Source organism: Toxotes jaculatrix, chromosome 21 (genome assembly GCF_017976425.1).
Source record: "Toxotes jaculatrix isolate fToxJac2 chromosome 21, fToxJac2.pri, whole genome shotgun sequence".
In the NCBI taxonomy this organism is placed as follows: Eukaryota; Metazoa; Chordata; class Actinopteri; family Toxotidae; genus Toxotes; species Toxotes jaculatrix.
Window position 1 is genome coordinate 4,718,858 of NC_054414.1, and position 16,334 is coordinate 4,735,191.

General features: G+C 42.8%; 3 protein-coding genes across 4 annotated transcripts; 2 read left to right on the forward strand and 1 right to left on the reverse strand.

Moving 5' to 3' along the window:
- Nucleotides 1–1,912: 1,912 nt before the first annotated feature.
- Nucleotides 1,913–6,657, forward strand: wbp2 (WW domain binding protein 2). Its single transcript, XM_041067090.1, has 8 exons — nt 1,913–2,139; nt 3,332–3,440; nt 3,674–3,809; nt 3,937–4,029; nt 4,145–4,291; nt 4,386–4,508; nt 4,927–5,003; nt 5,189–6,657. The coding sequence occupies exons 1-8, from the start codon at nt 2,081–2,083 to the stop codon at nt 5,234–5,236; spliced, it is 792 nt and encodes a 263-aa protein (XP_040923024.1). The 5' UTR covers nt 1,913–2,080; the 3' UTR covers nt 5,237–6,657.
- Nucleotides 6,658–6,787: 130 nt separating this feature from the next.
- trim65 (tripartite motif containing 65) lies at nt 6,788–11,489 on the reverse strand. The gene is made up of 8 exons (XM_041067075.1): nt 11,414–11,489; nt 10,470–10,920; nt 10,247–10,342; nt 9,804–10,034; nt 8,982–9,150; nt 8,782–8,871; nt 8,388–8,605; nt 6,788–8,278 (listed from the first exon to the last, which is right to left on the reverse strand). Exons 2-8 carry the CDS (start codon nt 10,896–10,898, stop codon nt 7,970–7,972), a joined length of 1,542 nt encoding a protein of 513 aa, XP_040923009.1. The 5' UTR covers nt 10,899–10,920; nt 11,414–11,489; the 3' UTR covers nt 6,788–7,969.
- A 445-nt stretch (nt 11,490–11,934) lies between these two features.
- mrpl38 (mitochondrial ribosomal protein L38) lies at nt 11,935–15,745 on the forward strand. 2 transcript variants are annotated; one of them, XM_041067088.1, is made up of 9 exons: nt 11,935–12,046; nt 12,893–13,114; nt 13,217–13,348; nt 13,446–13,648; nt 13,866–13,938; nt 14,100–14,145; nt 14,601–14,759; nt 15,104–15,240; nt 15,537–15,745. In XM_041067088.1, the coding sequence occupies exons 1-9, from the start codon at nt 11,962–11,964 to the stop codon at nt 15,671–15,673; spliced, it is 1,194 nt and encodes a 397-aa protein (XP_040923022.1). In that variant the 5' UTR covers nt 11,935–11,961; the 3' UTR covers nt 15,674–15,745. The 2 variants fall into 2 exon arrangements, with proteins under 2 accessions (XP_040923022.1, XP_040923023.1); XM_041067089.1 differs by having other exon boundaries at nt 12,893–13,081.
- The last annotated feature ends 589 nt before the right edge of the window (nt 15,746–16,334 follow it).

A 16,334-nucleotide genomic window follows, 5' to 3' on the forward strand; every position in this document is an offset into this window, starting at 1 on the left:
AACAACAGAGCGTATTTGTATTTGTTTGCACACACACACAAACACACACACAGTCAGTCATACCCAACGCACAAACTCTTCATCTCCTTACTGGCTTCTGCTTTTAACTATAGTTAAGGTTTTACATGCCAAGTTACTGCCCAGGTTGACTCTCATTATTTTACTGTTAACATTTTTACCATAGATGCCATGATACAACTAAATCCATGGTGCAAATCTCACACGACACATGATTAACTGCAGCTGAATGAGATAATGAAACTGCATGTAACGTGAGATAGTCCACAGTCTCTCTGTGGTTTGTGTGTACTCTTTGTTCTCCATGTGTTCCATTAGGACCCATACAATTCAGAAGTTTGAGAGTTAATGTCTGTCACTCCTCTAGCATGTATTTACAGATATATCTATCCACATATGCATCTTACTGCATGTATATCTATCTATTACCGTAGGCACATTTTTTTGTCACAGAAAAACACAATTTAGCTGCTTATTATTTTTCAATTATTTGTATGGTCTATAAAATGTAAAAAAAATAGTCAAGAAATACCTGTCACGGTTTCCCAAAGCCTAAGTTGACATATCCAAACTGCTTGTTTTGTCTAACAAAGCGTTAAACCTAAAGGTAATCAAATTTCAGAACCATAAGGACTAAGAAAACCAGCATTTGCTAATATTTGCTAAGCTGAAGCTGAAACCAGTGTTGTTGGGGTTTTTTTCTGATAGTTTCCGCTCTAACTTTGACGATTGCCCAGATGTTACACAATGGTAGTCACACAATGCATGTCTGTAGACGGCCACACATGATGCATGTAGGCCTGAAGTCCGGAACTGTATTGTACTATTCAACTTAAATCCAGTGTCATTCGTGTTACAGTTTAGATTCTCCTAAAAATGAATTGTGCTGCAAGTCTGAGGTCCAGGTGTGACGTCACTGGCTTTTTAGTTCCCCACATGTGAGCAGTAGATTTTGACGAAGGATTGTTACATCACATCCTGTGTATTAGTACATGGCAGTGAAAAGTCTGCCTTTGGCCCATCTGTCTGAGCTAAATATAACAGTTACACAACTTAGTATAATCTACTGTACCTTCTTTGTAGCATTTCTGTGTGTGAGTATGTGTGTGTGTGTGTGTGTGTCAGAGAGAGACAGAGAAAGGCCCAGACAGACAAAGACCTCCTCTATTGTTTACCAACCCACACAATGATTTCGCATCTTGTTGTACCTTTCACAAGAATACGGGCACTTGTGCAAGCTGATCACTCCTCTTTCGTTTCATTCTGAGAAGCGTTGTCTCTTACCGTAAGAGGCACAGGACATGCTGGGAAAGAAATCACACCTCAAAATATTACTGTCACCGTCCTCACTGTTCGTACAAAACTTCTCTTTGCCATAAAATTGTCATGGTGGCCTGTAGCTCATCTGGATTGGATTCTTTGGCCCTTGAATGTATGTGATAAACCCTGATCGGAGCAGATGCAACCATGCAATAAGAATCTGTTATATTACAAATGTCCTGTAGATGCACATGTAAGTATACAGAACCATGCAGAGATTAAAAGGACACATTTTGTGTCATATTTAAAAGGTTAAAGTAGCAAGACTTGTTGACATGTCATGCAAGTTAATATGGTACATTTTACATTGTCTTTGTTCCTTATTTATTATTATTAAAACACAATGTAAGCACAAAAAATATGACAACATATGGGTACATGGACATTTATATTTATATTGATATATTTATGTTGACTTAAATATTCCTAATATGCAACCAATGAGCATTTTGTTTTTCCTGAATATAAAATCTGTATCGTGTTTTTTGTTTGTTTGTTTGTTTGTTTAATTCATTCGTTTGTCACTTATGCTTTTAAGGGTGCGTGACGTCACCCCGTGGGCGCTTCACACGTATGGCGGAAGGGCAGGTGCACCACCGGACCCACAGCCGTCACAACAACCGTTATCATCGCTGAGGGAGAAGCTACCGAGCCTGCAGATAGGCCTTCTCATACGCTTTCTGACAGAGGAAAACGCAGCCTTTAATACCTTTGCTGCCGGAGAGTGTGGAGGGCCGTCGCCATGACTCTGAACCAGAACCACTCGGAGTCCGGCGGAGTCATCATCAACAACAGTGAAAGGTAGCGTTAGCGGTTAGGGGACGAGCTAACTACGGGTGACCAGACTCTGACAAGTTTTACGTTCACTCAGGGGGGAGAGCATCACAGCAGACTCGTTTAAAAATAAAAGACAATGCAAATGTGTCTTTGCTTATTGATGGAGCTGCTTTATATGCCAGGAGCACTCGCAAATTCTGTATCTCCAATACACCTAGCATAGTTTCCCTGTTAGCCAACTGACACTAACTCCGTTTAATTCAAATGACAACTTTTAGCATCTGTTAGCTTAGTTATAACACAAAAAAATATGACGTGGCGGCGGTAGTGAGCACCGTGAAGGCATCATTTACTTTACATGATTTTACTTGACAAGTGCTTTATGGTATGTCACATATGGGCCGAATTGAAGAGTGGCTCCTCTTCAGTGCAAGACAACGTCAGATTAGCACTTAAATACTAGCTGACTAACAGGGCTACAGTAATTGTTCCAACCCCATGTTTCTTAATGGACTATTCGCATCGCATGAGACGGAACCGGGTCTGGGACTTGTGGCCCAAAACACGGCCTTCAACCTGTTATATCATCACTGCAGTCAAACCATATCAGGCTACACGTGATTACTAAATGTTTACTTGTTTCAAATGTTATATTTAGTCAAATCTATCGAATGTATAACGTTATTTAATCATATTGTTGCAGTAACTTAACATGTATTGCAGTACAGTGCTGTTGCAGTGCTTACTGCCTCCACCGTCTGCACACTGGCCTGCTCCGTATTAAAAGGTGTTTGTTTTGTGTGTTGACACATCCAGACCAAGTCACTGCAGTTTACATGAATGAACAGCAGATTCTTCTGGAACATGCTGGAGCGTAATAATAAACCCATTAGACAAAACCCAGAACCAGGAGTAAGCTCTGTCACTAGATGCCATGTAAACCTAATCCTTTTACTGAAGGACTGCTTACTGGAGGCAAGTGATGGGTCATATTTAGTAACTGGACAGTTGCACAATAACCCAATGATCTAATTTTTTTAAGCTGTTAAGTCAAAGGTTATGAAAGTGGGCTTTGAGTCATACTGTTAATCAAACAAAACACCACAGAGATAATGTAGTTTTTTTTTTTTGTGCAATGAAAAGGTGATATGTAATAGAAATGTCATATTGTATTATTCCTGTTGAAAAACGTTCTCGCGTCTGTTTCTGTCACCAGTGTGTTGATGAACTATGATAATGTGGAGCTGGTTTTCTGTGACGCGGACAGTCTGCCTGAAGCCTTCAGAAAGAGTAAGAAGGGCAGCATCTACCTGACCCCATACAGGGTGAGACAAGATCCAGATGTCTTATTCTTTATTTAGCCACAGCTTCATGCTGATACAGTGCAGCCACTATGTGACAGCAAGTACACGACAACCTGAAGAACTTTGGTTTCACTAATAAGCAGTATTATGTTTAGATTCCCCCAAGTGTGAGAGGTTAGTAGAGGACAGCTGAGACTCTGCTTTGAGTTCATGTGAGTGCTGAGATGATATTATTTGCCCCTGTTTCCCCTCAGGTGATCTTTCTGGCTAAAGGCCGTGATGCACTGCAGTCCTTCATGATGCCCTTCTACCTGATGAAGGGCTGTGAGGTCAAGCAGCCTGTACTGGGAGCCAACTACATCAAGGGTACCGTCAACGCAGAGCCTGGAGGTAGGTATATGAGTCTGTGCACTCCCGTGTGTAATGTTGGTTATACTAGTTTGTGGTTCTGTGACTGTTAGTTGGTTCTGTGCACAGTAACTACAGAGGATTCCTTATTGTTTTCTTCTACTTACAGGTGGCTGGGAGGGCAGTGCGACTTTCAAGCTTGTCTTTGCTGCTGGAGGAGCTATAGAGTTTGGCCAGTACATGCTGCAGGTTGCAGCTCAGGGTACGATGGCAAACCAAAGCTAACAGTATCATAAACTTGTCATTATCGTACTGTGGCTGGGTTTTCTACTGTTGTTTCTTCATCTTATGCCTCCTGTATGTCATGTATCTCTCAGCATCCAGAGGCCAGCCAGTGACTGCTGGGTTTGGTGGATGTCCCTACATGGCCAACGGAGCCTACGCTTACCCTCCTCCCCCAGCTAATGGGATGTACCCGTCTGGACCTCCACCTGGCTACTCCTACCCCAATCCTCCTCCTCCAGGTAGAAGCTGTAACAAATGTAGCACACATCATTAATCTCAGAGTACAGATCTCCTTGTGTTCACAGCAGCCCTTCTAATGTTCCTGCTGCTCAGGTGGGTTCTACCCCAGCCCTCCAGCGTTTGATGCCTCTGCGGCCTACATACCTCCCCCTCCATACTCTGCTCCTTTGGGCCAGCAGCCACCGCATGACCCGGACCTCCCCTCCTCAGCAGCAGGTGAGTCTCTCTGGCAGAGAGGTTCTGATTGATTTGAACATGCTGATAGCTGCAGGGCTAGGAAGGGGACATTGAGTCAATTCTTAACATAATCTGGTTTTTCATATTTTTAAAAATTCAAATGTATTCATTCTGCACTGGAGCAGTTTTATTCATACAAGCCACAGAATGACACCTTTGTTTGTCGCTCAGCCACTGCTGCCTCATCTCTTCTCTCTCTGCCTCCTCCGCTGACTGCTATGCTCCCTCACTCTCATTTCTCATTTTGCCTACATTCCCTTTTCCCTCTTTAGCACACCACCCATGGCACTTCAGGCTTTATTACTTCCATCTCATCTCATATATCCCAGGGATTAATAGTAAGACCATGTTTAATTAATGTCCCCCTCCCTTCTCTCACTCTCTCTCTCCTTCCCAGCGGAGGCCAAAGCAGCTGAGGCAGCAGCGAGTGCCAGCTGTGCCACGCTGCCTCCGACACATGTGTACCTGCCACAGGTAAGCTGCCCTCCATCACCCTGTAATGCTTCTTAAACAGCTGGTGGTGCTAACTCTCCAGTCGACTGCTGTTAAACCACTGCAGAGGAAGACGGCGCGACAAGATGACAAAATTGGTTCATGTATTGATGACTGATACAGATCTGATGCCGTTGTCTCAAACTGGACCTCTCCTCTTTCCGTAGGACAAGCCTCCTCCGTACTCCCCTCCAGAAGACAAGAAGAACCAGTAGACCTGCTTGATCTCACCCTCATTCCTCTCTCTCTCTCTCTCTCTCGTATCCTCTATCCTACTGTATCACCTTGTTTCTCATTCCATAAACTGGGCATCAAGAAGGCCAAAGTTTCCTATTTTCTTTTAACATCATCCCCCCATTCTCGTCTTCCCATTCCCCTCCAACTCATCCCTTTTGGTCTTACCTTACCTCATTCCATTGCTTTCTCTACCTAGCCTAAACCTTTTACATTCCTTTTAATAATTCAAACATTATAATCAGCTTCTTTCTCCTCAGAAGCACCTTTAACTTGATGGAAATTAGAAGTATTAGTAGCAGTCTTTGAGAGAGACCAGAATAAATTTGTTCAGGCCAAAGAAGGGGTCAGGATTTTGGAGCTTTTTTTCAGTGTAGTTGAGGAAAACTTTGTAACCTGACGAGCTATTTTAGCATTTATTGCCTTGTAAATGTCCCAAGAATCATACCGCCACCCTAAACTTTAGATTCAGCTGTTCTGTGAAGCTCACTTTTAATTTTCTATGACTGTTTGTTAAACTAGACTCAGTCGTAGTGACATTAGTTGCTTTGCTAACCTACCCAGAGGCGAGCTGAGCGCAGTCTTTTATTTTTCTATCATTTGTGTGTACAGGCTTTTAATATGTAGACTTTTAAAATGAGATATTTTCTCAAGAACAATAACCTAGAGAAAAACTAGCTTTTGTAAACAGAGCAGCTCGCAGGGTGGTCTGGTCTGGTTTGACATGTTTTCAGTGGATGAGGGGACCACGGAGATTATAGCAGCGTCGAGTCACAGCGGCGAATCCCTGATCCTGGATTAGAGCAGAGAGTGAGGGCGACCAGGACCTGGAGGGACGTACTGCCAGGAGGGATTATCTTTATAATGTGCAAGAGCAGAGCAGTCACCCAATGATGTCACTTCCTGGTTTGTCATGCCTCTGAACATTCAAGAAAACACATGTTCAGACTCGCTGCCCGCCCGCCCGCTTCACCTTTCATCCTTCAGACACACACCGTAAACATTATAACAGGACCATTAGAGGATTCAGTGTTTCTACTTTATGTGGTTGTGATCTTGACTCTCTAGTTTGAGGTCAGTGTTTCAATCTGATCTGAGCACCTCAGTATCTGAGCATCTATTCTTCCTTCCTGTATGGTCACTAATCTATATACTGTATCTGTGGCACATCCGTGGCTGATTCTTTGCACTTTGAGAATGCTATGCATCGGGCTCCCGTTTGCTCTGTCATGGCTGTGTGTATAATAATATAATGATATTAATAATAAAGCTCTGTATTTATTTCAAACTAATTTATTGAATAATTCATGTAAAATGGCTCAAGTAAGCTAACAAAGCATGATCTCAACTAATGCATGTATGCATTGGATTGGATTTTATTAAATGGATCTTGATTCTTGTGGAACAGAACGGTCTTTGTCTTTATTTCTACACTGAGTATTGCTATATCACACGCTGATGATGGGTATTCCACTTTGAACACAGCATAGTGTATTAGCATAATTTACATATTCCAGAGTCAGCAGGCGACGGTATGTTTTATGCCATCAGGCCAAAACAGCCTGGAAATGTGCTTTTCTCCTTTCTCGGTCTGAATCAGTAGTCCTCGTCTGCACTTTAGGCAACTTGTGCAAATCCACAGCAGTTTCCCAAAGACTGATGCATGATGTCCTGAGCCTCGAGTACCTCAACATTTCAAATGTCACAGCTATGCTTGCTAAGTGCTCATGATTTAAAAAAACAAAACATTGTAAAAACATCTGTAGAGTACAGCAGATTCCTTCACATCTGTCAGCATCACGGGTGTAAAACAGAACAGGTCAGGTGATTTGTTTGGGATTTGCTTGTGTATTCATGCTAAGACCCTAAGATGATATGGCATTCCACTTTCAGTTCTGTATTTTCAGTAGTAATGTACAGCCCACAGCATTTTGGTTTCACTTACATCACCAATGGGGCATTAGTAGGGATTGTACTTTAACAGGACAATGTCTCATAAATTGAAACAGGCTCTCTATACTCTGCAGTGGCTTATTGTCCTGTATGCACCACTTTATGAACTGGCTCACATCTTTCTGTGGACTGAATTCTGCCCAGCGATGAAAAAAAAAAAAAAAAAAAAAAATCAGGAAAACAGGGAGAGGTTTGTGCATGTGTGAGAGTAATTTTTAGTTTTGGCTCGTACTTGACCTTAAATGAGTTTTTGAATTTAGACTGAGTCATTTGCCTGTGTGCATAAAACACCTGTAATAAATGAATAATCCCCTGCTATGGAGCAAGGAACCTCCGTTTTGTGTAGTGAAAGTACAATAATCTGTCACAGAGAGTTGAGGAGATCTATCAAAAACTCAAGATTATTTCATACATACTATGAAGAAAAAAAAACAAACCAGGTTGAAGTAGTGCAGTCCTTAAACTAGAACCCTAAGGGCCTTTAGAGTGTGTGACCATTTCCTCAGCTATGTCATTGTCATATGTTAGGCAATACTGTGAATTAGCCAAAGCCAGGTGGTCAGCTCTGGGAGGAGAAAGCCCATCACAGTCACTTCTTCTGCTTAAAACAATGTAGGAAGGCAGTCTTTGTAAAAAGAGGAAAAAAAAACAAGACTCCTAATTGGTTAAGGGGGATCCTCTATGCTGAGTCAGCTAGTGCTGATGTGTGATAGTGCTTCTTATCACTGAGCTCCATTCTTCACTTCTCTTTATGAGTCAGCTCATGTGGAGCAGAGGGTGATGCTGACCCCTTCTCCTATCCAGCAGGCGGGGAACAACTCCTGGGTGAAGGCACAGTGGAAGGCGTGGAGCCTAGTCTGCCCGTCTCCGTAGTAGGTGAGCGTCCCCGCCTCGTAGTCCAGCAGCATGCCGATGCGACTGTGATGGGAGTGGCCGGACAGGGTCTCCCGCCGGCCGTTGTGCCATGCGCTGAGCTGATGCTCGTCCAGCTGCAGACTCCAGGACAGTTCATTCATACCCACCATGCACCTCTTGCCCTTCTCCTTCCTGGGGATGGCCTCGTAGGTTACCTGATGAGAAGTGGGAGAAAGTTCTGTAACCCCTAACCCTGGACGTTTTTTAAATTTAATGAACCACTCTTAAAATAGTGTGCAAACAATATGTGCAGGGTGTCTTTACCCCGAGGTAGGCCCAGGGCTTGGACACCTCCAGCTCCCAGTAGTGCTGTCCGTGGGTGAAGCCCTGGAAGCAGAGCACCTGCCAGGTGTGGTCAAAGCGGGCTTCATGAGCTGGGACGAGCCGCGGACCAGAGGTCAGGTGCTCCGCCCTCCGGTTCTCCTGGGACAGAAACAGGTGCCCGTTTGCCGTACGGGGGTCAAAGGTCAGAGAGCATCGGTCTGTAATGACAAAGAAGCAGGAACTGATATCTATCAAATCAAAAAGATATTTCCACATACACACACAATAACTTTGCAGGATCACTCCCTGTGACCTCTGCTGTGTGCTGCTCTGCACTTTTGTTAATTACCTGTAATGAGAAAAACCAAAGAACAAATAATATAAAATGACTTACAAGCACTGAGGCCCTCCTTCCCACCAGGGTGGCACGGAGCAGCTGGACTGGGAACCACAGCTAGGACGGGCCTCTTATCCTGAGGTGAACCTAGAGACCAGTGACAAGAATGAGAACACACAACCAAGACACAAGAGTAAACTGCTGTAAAACCAAGTTCATTTTCTACAGAGGGAACATCACTCCCAGGGGCAGGTTACCATCTTTGTCCCGACCCACAGTGGTGCTCACAGCTCTCTCCAGGTCCTCACACACCAGCTTGGAGACCCGGGACAGGACATCTGTGACGCCGCTTAGTCGATCTTGAAGGTTAGGAGTTACGTCTGTGGGAATGTCTTTGAAACGCGGAACCTCTATGAGCATTGATTCCTGGGAAGAGATACGAATTTCAAAGAAGAGCGTGTTGATTTTTAGTTTGATATTAATAGAAAAAAATTAAACATAAGGTGATCTGTAAAAAAAAAAACACCAGCCGCTGTCAGCACAAAGTAGAGCTGGGAGCCATACTGATACATTAAAGATATCAGCATATATTTACAGATGCCTTATTATGTGGCACTGGGATTTTATTGAATAACAGGCAGCATCACAGTAACACTATACAGTTCTCTTACCACATCTGTTTGCTATAAGAGTGATAAGCCTCTGATGGGACATGTCACTGAGCAGCCTTAAGTTTTCAAATGAAACCTACACAAAGGCTAATAATGATGCTTCTGCTGCCATCTAGCAGTGGAAAGCTCTCTGAATGATCTACCCCCACTGTTGGGTGTGGTCAGTTAAAATTTCAGTCTTATCCCACAGCGACCTGCACCATGCTGTGATTTACTAAATCCTTGCTGCGAGTGACCTATGACACAGAGACAACAACTGACTAATGCTCCCACATGTTAGGACTGAAGGACAGAAATGAGACAGAGAGAGAGAGACAGAACATAGCAGACAGATTCAGCTCTGGTAAACAAATGTCATCTTCACTCTTCTTCTACTTTTTGGACGGTATAAAGGTAAGCAGTTCAAACCTTGATGAGCTCTGTATCAGAGAGGTTATGTAGAGCTGCTATCTGGTCTTGGCTCTCTCTGAGTTTCTGGGAGTGCTCCTCGAGTTCAGCTAGCCGTGCCTCTGCCTCAGTGATGGCCGCCTCTTTCTGCTCAGCAATAAAGAGCTCTGAGGCCTCCTGCTTCTCAGCCAGGATCTTCATCAGGGTGGAGAACTTGACATTGACCCAGGCTGAAGTCTGCTGAAGAGTCACCTGTTGATGGAAAACACTGAATTACACGTGTGCTCTGTGAAATCTGGGAATGGGAAGATTGTGAATAGTATCTTATTCCAATTCTTTGTTTCATGTCTTTTTATTTAATGACACAAAATGTATCAAGTTTATTTGGTTTTGTTGCTGCATTACTAGTTGTGCATGCATGCAGGGAGAATAATCAGGGAATATCAGGGGTTTGAGGGGTTTACCTTAGCTTGATTGATATTCTCAGCCAAGTCATTTATACTTTTCTGTGTCTCTTCGATGAGTTTCCCCACCTCTTTACTCTTCCTTTCCAGCAGTAGCTGAAAAGAAAACATCACACTCAGACAGTAGGCTTTAAATAGCAAGTGGACAGTGTTATGACTTGAATGACAATGCATGTTACACTCCCAGCTAAGCAACTGTGGTGGTGGGACAGTGTTACTTTACCTCTTGATTTTCTCTTTCTGCCTCCAACATGACCTTCTCGTGGGCCTCGCACTCTGAAATCCCACACTCGCAGCACACAGACATTTTATCCTGCCTGCAATAATAAACCAGAGGCTTTTTATGGCGATCACACAGCAGCATGGCTCTCGTCCCTTCACCTCCCCTCATGAGCGACTCTCTGCAGGATGGGCCGCTGCTGTTTGCAGCCTCAGTCAGAACAGACAGGGACACATTGCGCTTGAGGATGGGCCTGGTGTCAAACTCCTCATTGCAGATGGGACACTGAGGTCCGATGTCAGCCTTGCTCTTGGTGTCCCAGTGAATGGTGATGCACCTCTGACAGAAGGTGTGCCCGCAGGGGATGGTGACAGGGATTCGGAAACGCTCCAGGCATATGGCGCAGGTAAGGTTTGAATTCTGAGACTCCATCTCTGAAGAAGACCAGACACCTCTGTGAAAGAAGAGGAAAAAATATGACATTGGTTGTGGTGTGATGGTTCATGAACACATCAATATATCATATCCGCATCACACAGTGACAGCATTGTAACTTAACTGCTTAACCTCTTTGTATTAAGGTGTCAGTGTCACATTTTAAAGCCTTTATATAGAAACAGTTTCTATAGAAAGGGAAAGAAAAGCCTCATAAAGCTCACTCTATTTCTGTAATGGGACTGGGCAACAACAAAGCCACAGTCATGCACCATTACAAAGCTCAGACCAAATGTAACGTTAGCTCCCACAAATGAACTTAGCCAGGTGGAGGATAAAGCTAACATTAGCCTAGAATCAAGTCAGATCACGTTAGCGAGGTCTCCTGAGGGACGAATAATGGTCAGAATATTAAAAACGGTCTAGTGATTTAACTGTAAAGCAGCGCACATTCCCCGCACTCATCAAGCAGATGTAAACACATAAAACGACACAATATTTTTTTTTCTTACCACTTCAACAGATACATTCGCGCATAGCATCTGACTGTGAATACTGAATAGCGTCAGATGAAGCTTCCCCGATGACGACACACGCAAAAATGGCACCTTCATGTGCTGTCGGGTAAACTGATGAACGCACAGAAGCGACCCAACACGACTGGATCATTATTACCCTGTAACACACTGTAATAAGTGTAACACTGCTATAGGTGTTTTATAGTATAAAACTGAAATAATAATATTTACTGGTTGATGTCACTCACTAGCTAAATTGTACCCAACAACTAATCTTCAACAATAACTTATGATAACATTTGTCGTTAAAATAAAGTATACATTTTAATTTCACTACGATATTGGTGTTCTAGCAATAGATTAAAAATAAAAAATGGTATGATTATAGAAGTGAAATTTAAAATCACATATGTTAATGTCTGCCTGTACTCTACGGTCTGTCAGCTGCACGCAGACCATACAAGTCAAAAGTGCACGTACTCATTTGGCTCCTCTCGGCTACCGTATAGTCTGGGCAAAAAAAAGTAAAAGACCATTCCAAGATGGCGCTGCGCACAATTTGCACCACTGCCTTGCGAACTGGGACAGATTTAGGGGTCAACAATGCGAGGACGTTTGTCACAACAGGTAAAAATATTGCTAAATTATACTAGATTTAAATTTAGGAACTTTGAGCCCCGGCTTCTGTATTGCATGTACAGCGTGTATGTCGGGTTACATTAGCTTGAAGCAGACCTCTGTTACATGCGGTCCTTTCCTGTGGAGGAAGGCTTTTCGCCAAAATCCATAGAAAAATCGAAGAATTAAATGTGAACTGTGGGGTCCAGTGGTCGGCCAAGCTAAACATTCCCCAGCAACAAGAACTGTTAAAGTGTCAGCACTGGTTTGGTTATTCATCTCATATATCAGTTATCATTGACATTAAATGTTCCTTTTATTTTTCGTCACTGGTTTAAATTGACTGTTTAAGGAAGCACCGGAACCAAATATTAAAAGTTTAACAGGTACTTCTTCATGTAGAGGGTGTACCTTTCTAAATGTTCCGAAATTACTCTTCTAATACGTACACTTCTCGCCGTAAAACTGTCAGATATTTAAATTGAGTTTTGCATGCTCAGAGCATGTCTTTTAGTTAACCCATCCTCCGGACATTTAGGTGGTCACTGACTACAAGATGTCAAATTTTGGTAATGTAATGCGAGTTAAAGTGAATTTCGTTTTTAAAAGTGAAAATAGAACTAAAACAAAATAAAAGACAAATATGAACTAAATACGTAAACAAGTCAAATTGCAACATTGTAAATCACCAAAACAAATCACCAAAAAAATGTGATCCACTATCAGTGTAACAGAGATAGAAAATAATCTTAATAAAGGAATTTTTTTTAATTAATTCTGCATAATGGCAGGAGTAAACAGATGTTACATTTTGCTATGTAACTAACAAACTGTTTGGATTTTTCCTCATGACAGCTTTCCTGTGCAAGAGGACGCCTCCTCTGGGTCCAATGCCAAATGAGGGGATTGATGCTAAAAAGCTGGATTCATTAGAGAAGTATCGCAGCTACACACGTTACCGCAAACAAGCTGAGGAGGCAAAGAACAAACCCAGCTGGTGGAAGACTTACAGGGGCTATGTGGAAAAAGCTGATCCTGATCACGGTGAGAAACAGAGGAGGCTGTTGACTTCCCCTGGTGGTGTGAATGTGTTATGGCAAAATGGTTGGTCAAGGGTTTTATTTTGTGATAGTTTAATTCTTTGCCAGAGCAGTGTCAAGGAGTTTTGTTTGATTGCAGGTGCAGAGCAAGTGGACATTGGACTACCGTACTATCGACCCTGCAGGACCAAAGAAGTGAAGGAGAGAAGGCAGGTGATCAAGGACAACAAGAGCAATGTTGAGCTGGAGACCGCGTCACGTTTGCGCACTTGTAAGCCCACACACATCCTCAACAATCAAGTTTTTAATTAGTAAGTGAATTAACTGTTCATTTTTTCCCCCTATATTCTATTTACCCCCACATCCAGTTAAGATCTCTGTGGATCGAGTGCAGGAAACCTGGGAGAAGAACACTGGTCCGTTTCATATTCAGAGACTGGCAGAGCACTATGGAGTCTTCAGAGATCTCTTTCCCAAGGCCTATTTTCTACCTCAGGTGTCACTCCGTGTCTGTTACGGCCAGGACGACAGTGGTCGAGTGTATTATGGGAATCGGCTGACACCAACTGAAGTACGTAAAAGGAATGGAAGCTTAGCAGTATCTTAATCTAACTCTTTCAAAGGCCTCACAGCCACTTGAAATTTGACTTTTATATTGCCTCTTTTAATACATAATTCCTTTTCTGCATTCTGTGTCCATATAGTATTACATTCACGTGTCCTCTTTTATCCTGTACACCCCCCTCTTTATATGTCTTCACTGATTCTACTGCTTTTTCGTCTTCCAGGCAGCATCTGCCCCTCAGATCAGCTTTGATGCAGAGGAGGGCTCCCTGTGGACCCTCATGCTCACCTGTCCAGGTCAGGCTCGTTCAGGCAATAACACCAGCTTCTATGGGAGGCACTGTTTCACAAAACCAATGACTCTTTCCACTGTCCTATAGGAACCAACACATATTATTCATGGATTGCCAGCATTTATTGACTAAATAATCTGTTTAATCATCTGTATACTTTTTCAGATGAGCATCTTCTGGACAATGAGGCAGAATACATCCACTGGCTGGTGTAAGTATTTCAGGGCAGATCATACACTGACATATTTTCCAATGCAGTTGTTCCCAGCTGGTGTGTTGCCTTCCGTTTTTGATCTGTGGGTCGATTTTTGTGTGGATCATGAGCATTTGGGTCAACACTGTCCAAAAAAGAAAATAGTTTCCCACCTCCTTGCAAAGAGTGGCACCCAAGCATACAGCTTTAGAGGCCTGTCTCTGGCTGGGTCGATCGTGTGACCTTTCTCTGCCTGGACACTGGAATTCTAAGTGAATTAAAATAAATGAAATACTCATCACAGGGATTTTATTAGAAATAAACAAACACTTTATTATAGGAGATATTCGCTCACTGTACCTGCTTTTGTCAAACAGTAGAATCAGACTGATATGAAAGTTAAAATATGTTCAAACCCTCTGATTAGAATTGCGGAAGTTTGATCATGGGAGTATTGACCTGTGTCTGTGTAGGGGGAACATAACAGGCGGAGCAGTGCAGGCTGGAGAGGAGCTGTGTCACTACCTGGCCCCCTTCCCTCCCAGAGGAACAGGCTTCCACCGCTACATTTATGTCCTCTTCAAGCAGGAGGGGCCCATCAACTTCCAGGAGGATGTCAGGCCGTCGCCATGGTGAGCAGGGCACTCAGCATACAGATGGGAAGCCGATGTTCTCAGTATGTTTGTGTTTGTAGTATGAAATGTAATGAGATCATATACGTTTAGTTGCATCACTGTCATGTCTGTGTCTGACCTTTAAATAAGAAGCTACAACCAGCAGCTTAGCTTAACATGAATGCGGGCGGGGGCACTAGCCTGGTTGTATCCATGGGTACATGGGAACTACACATAATGTGTAAATTAGTGAGCTTTAAAGGTGCTGGAAGGTGGAGTTATTACCTTGGGACACAGGAACTCTATGAGAGGGATATCATGTATTCTGTAACATTAATTAATGTGCTGCCACTCCTCCCCAGCCATTCTCTGGCGGATCGTACATTTAAGACGGAGATTTTCTACAGGAGGCACCAGGACAACATAACGCCTGCAGGCCTGGCTTTCTTCCAGTGCCAGTGGGATGAATCTGTCACGAACACTTTTCACAACACACTGAGTGAGTCATGCTCATACAAAGATAAACACAGTGCAATTTAGGCCGTGTGACATTTTACAAAAACACATTTGTTTTTCATATGACATCAATCAATTTGAGAACCAACATTAAACCGCCCTTATCCTTTGTATACTGTGGGATAAAAACTTTGTGTGGCAGTCTATTGATACTTACTGTCTGTCTGTGTCTGTGTCTGTCTGTGTCTGTCTGTGTCTGTCTGTCTGTCTGTGTCTGTCTGTCTGTCTGTCTCTGTCTGTCTGTCTCTGTCTCTGTCTGTCTGTCTCCTCTCCCCGCAGACATGAGGGAGCCGGTGTTCGAGTTCATCCGGCCTCCAGTGTACCATCCTCCACAGGTCAAATACCCTCATAAACAGCCCCTGCGCTACCTGGACAGATACAGAGATGGAAAGGAGCACACCTATGGAATCTACTGATGGTGTGACACATACACAATTTGGAATTGTGTTTGTCATATTTATGTTATAATAAAGCATTTCTCGACTGTGGTGACGTTGCTTGAGTTTTATCTGCGTAGGAGGTGGTGATTTTGGAATTTCACTTAAATTTGGGTGAAATAAGTTATTAGAGAGTAGCAGAGGCCTGGGCATGTATTTATAAACGTACCAATATGAAGTATGAGTTTAGATTTGAGTGAAACAAAATGAAAAACACTTCAGTTATGCTTCTAACAGGAGATTTAAAGAAACTATAATAGATATTTTTAATATAACAATGTGACAAAATGACAATGTGGCCTGAAACTAAAATTTTAATGATTCATGAGAAAGGAAAATTACTACATCACAGTGATTTAATCGTCACTGTTAATGATCGGTAGTTTATAAATGTTTGGAGCGAACAGTGTTTCATTAGGCTGGATAAAAAAAAAAAGTGCCTGCAAAGTTAATGATATTCTTGCATCAAATGGAAATGGTCAAGTACATGTACCTCAAAACTAAGCTTGGATAAAAACACTTTGCACCACAGGTAGACTGGATAAGGTTTTAGTGTGTCATGCAGATGTGTTCCATTGATAGGGTTGTGTACTTATTTATAGTTTTTAAAATATTAGCTTGTGCTGTATATTTATCTGTA

Excerpts from the sequence above, each read along its gene's own strand:
- wbp2 (XM_041067090.1), top strand. The coding sequence starts at position 2,081 with ATGACTCTGAACCAGAACCACTCGGAGTCCGGCGGAGTCATCATCAAC. Across the intron at positions 3,441-3,673 it reads TCTACCTGACCCCATACAGG|GTGATCTTTCTGGCTAAAGG; the intron begins GTGAGACAAGAT and ends GTTTCCCCTCAG. Across the intron at positions 4,509-4,926 it reads CCTCCCCTCCTCAGCAGCAG|CGGAGGCCAAAGCAGCTGAG; the intron begins GTGAGTCTCTCT and ends TCTCCTTCCCAG.
- trim65 (XM_041067075.1), bottom strand. The coding sequence starts at position 10,898 with ATGGAGTCTCAGAATTCAAACCTTACCTGCGCCATATGCCTGGAGCGT. Across the intron at positions 10,035-10,246 it reads AGAATATCAATCAAGCTAAG|GTGACTCTTCAGCAGACTTC; the intron begins GTAAACCCCTCA and ends TTCCATCAACAG. Across the intron at positions 8,279-8,387 it reads AGCCCTGGGCCTACCTCGGG|GTAACCTACGAGGCCATCCC; the intron begins GTAAAGACACCC and ends ACTTCTCATCAG.
- mrpl38 (XM_041067088.1), top strand. The coding sequence starts at position 11,962 with ATGGCGCTGCGCACAATTTGCACCACTGCCTTGCGAACTGGGACAGAT. Across the intron at positions 14,146-14,600 it reads GAATACATCCACTGGCTGGT|GGGGAACATAACAGGCGGAG; the intron begins GTAAGTATTTCA and ends GTGTCTGTGTAG. Across the intron at positions 15,241-15,536 it reads CACTTTTCACAACACACTGA|ACATGAGGGAGCCGGTGTTC; the intron begins GTGAGTCATGCT and ends CTCTCCCCGCAG.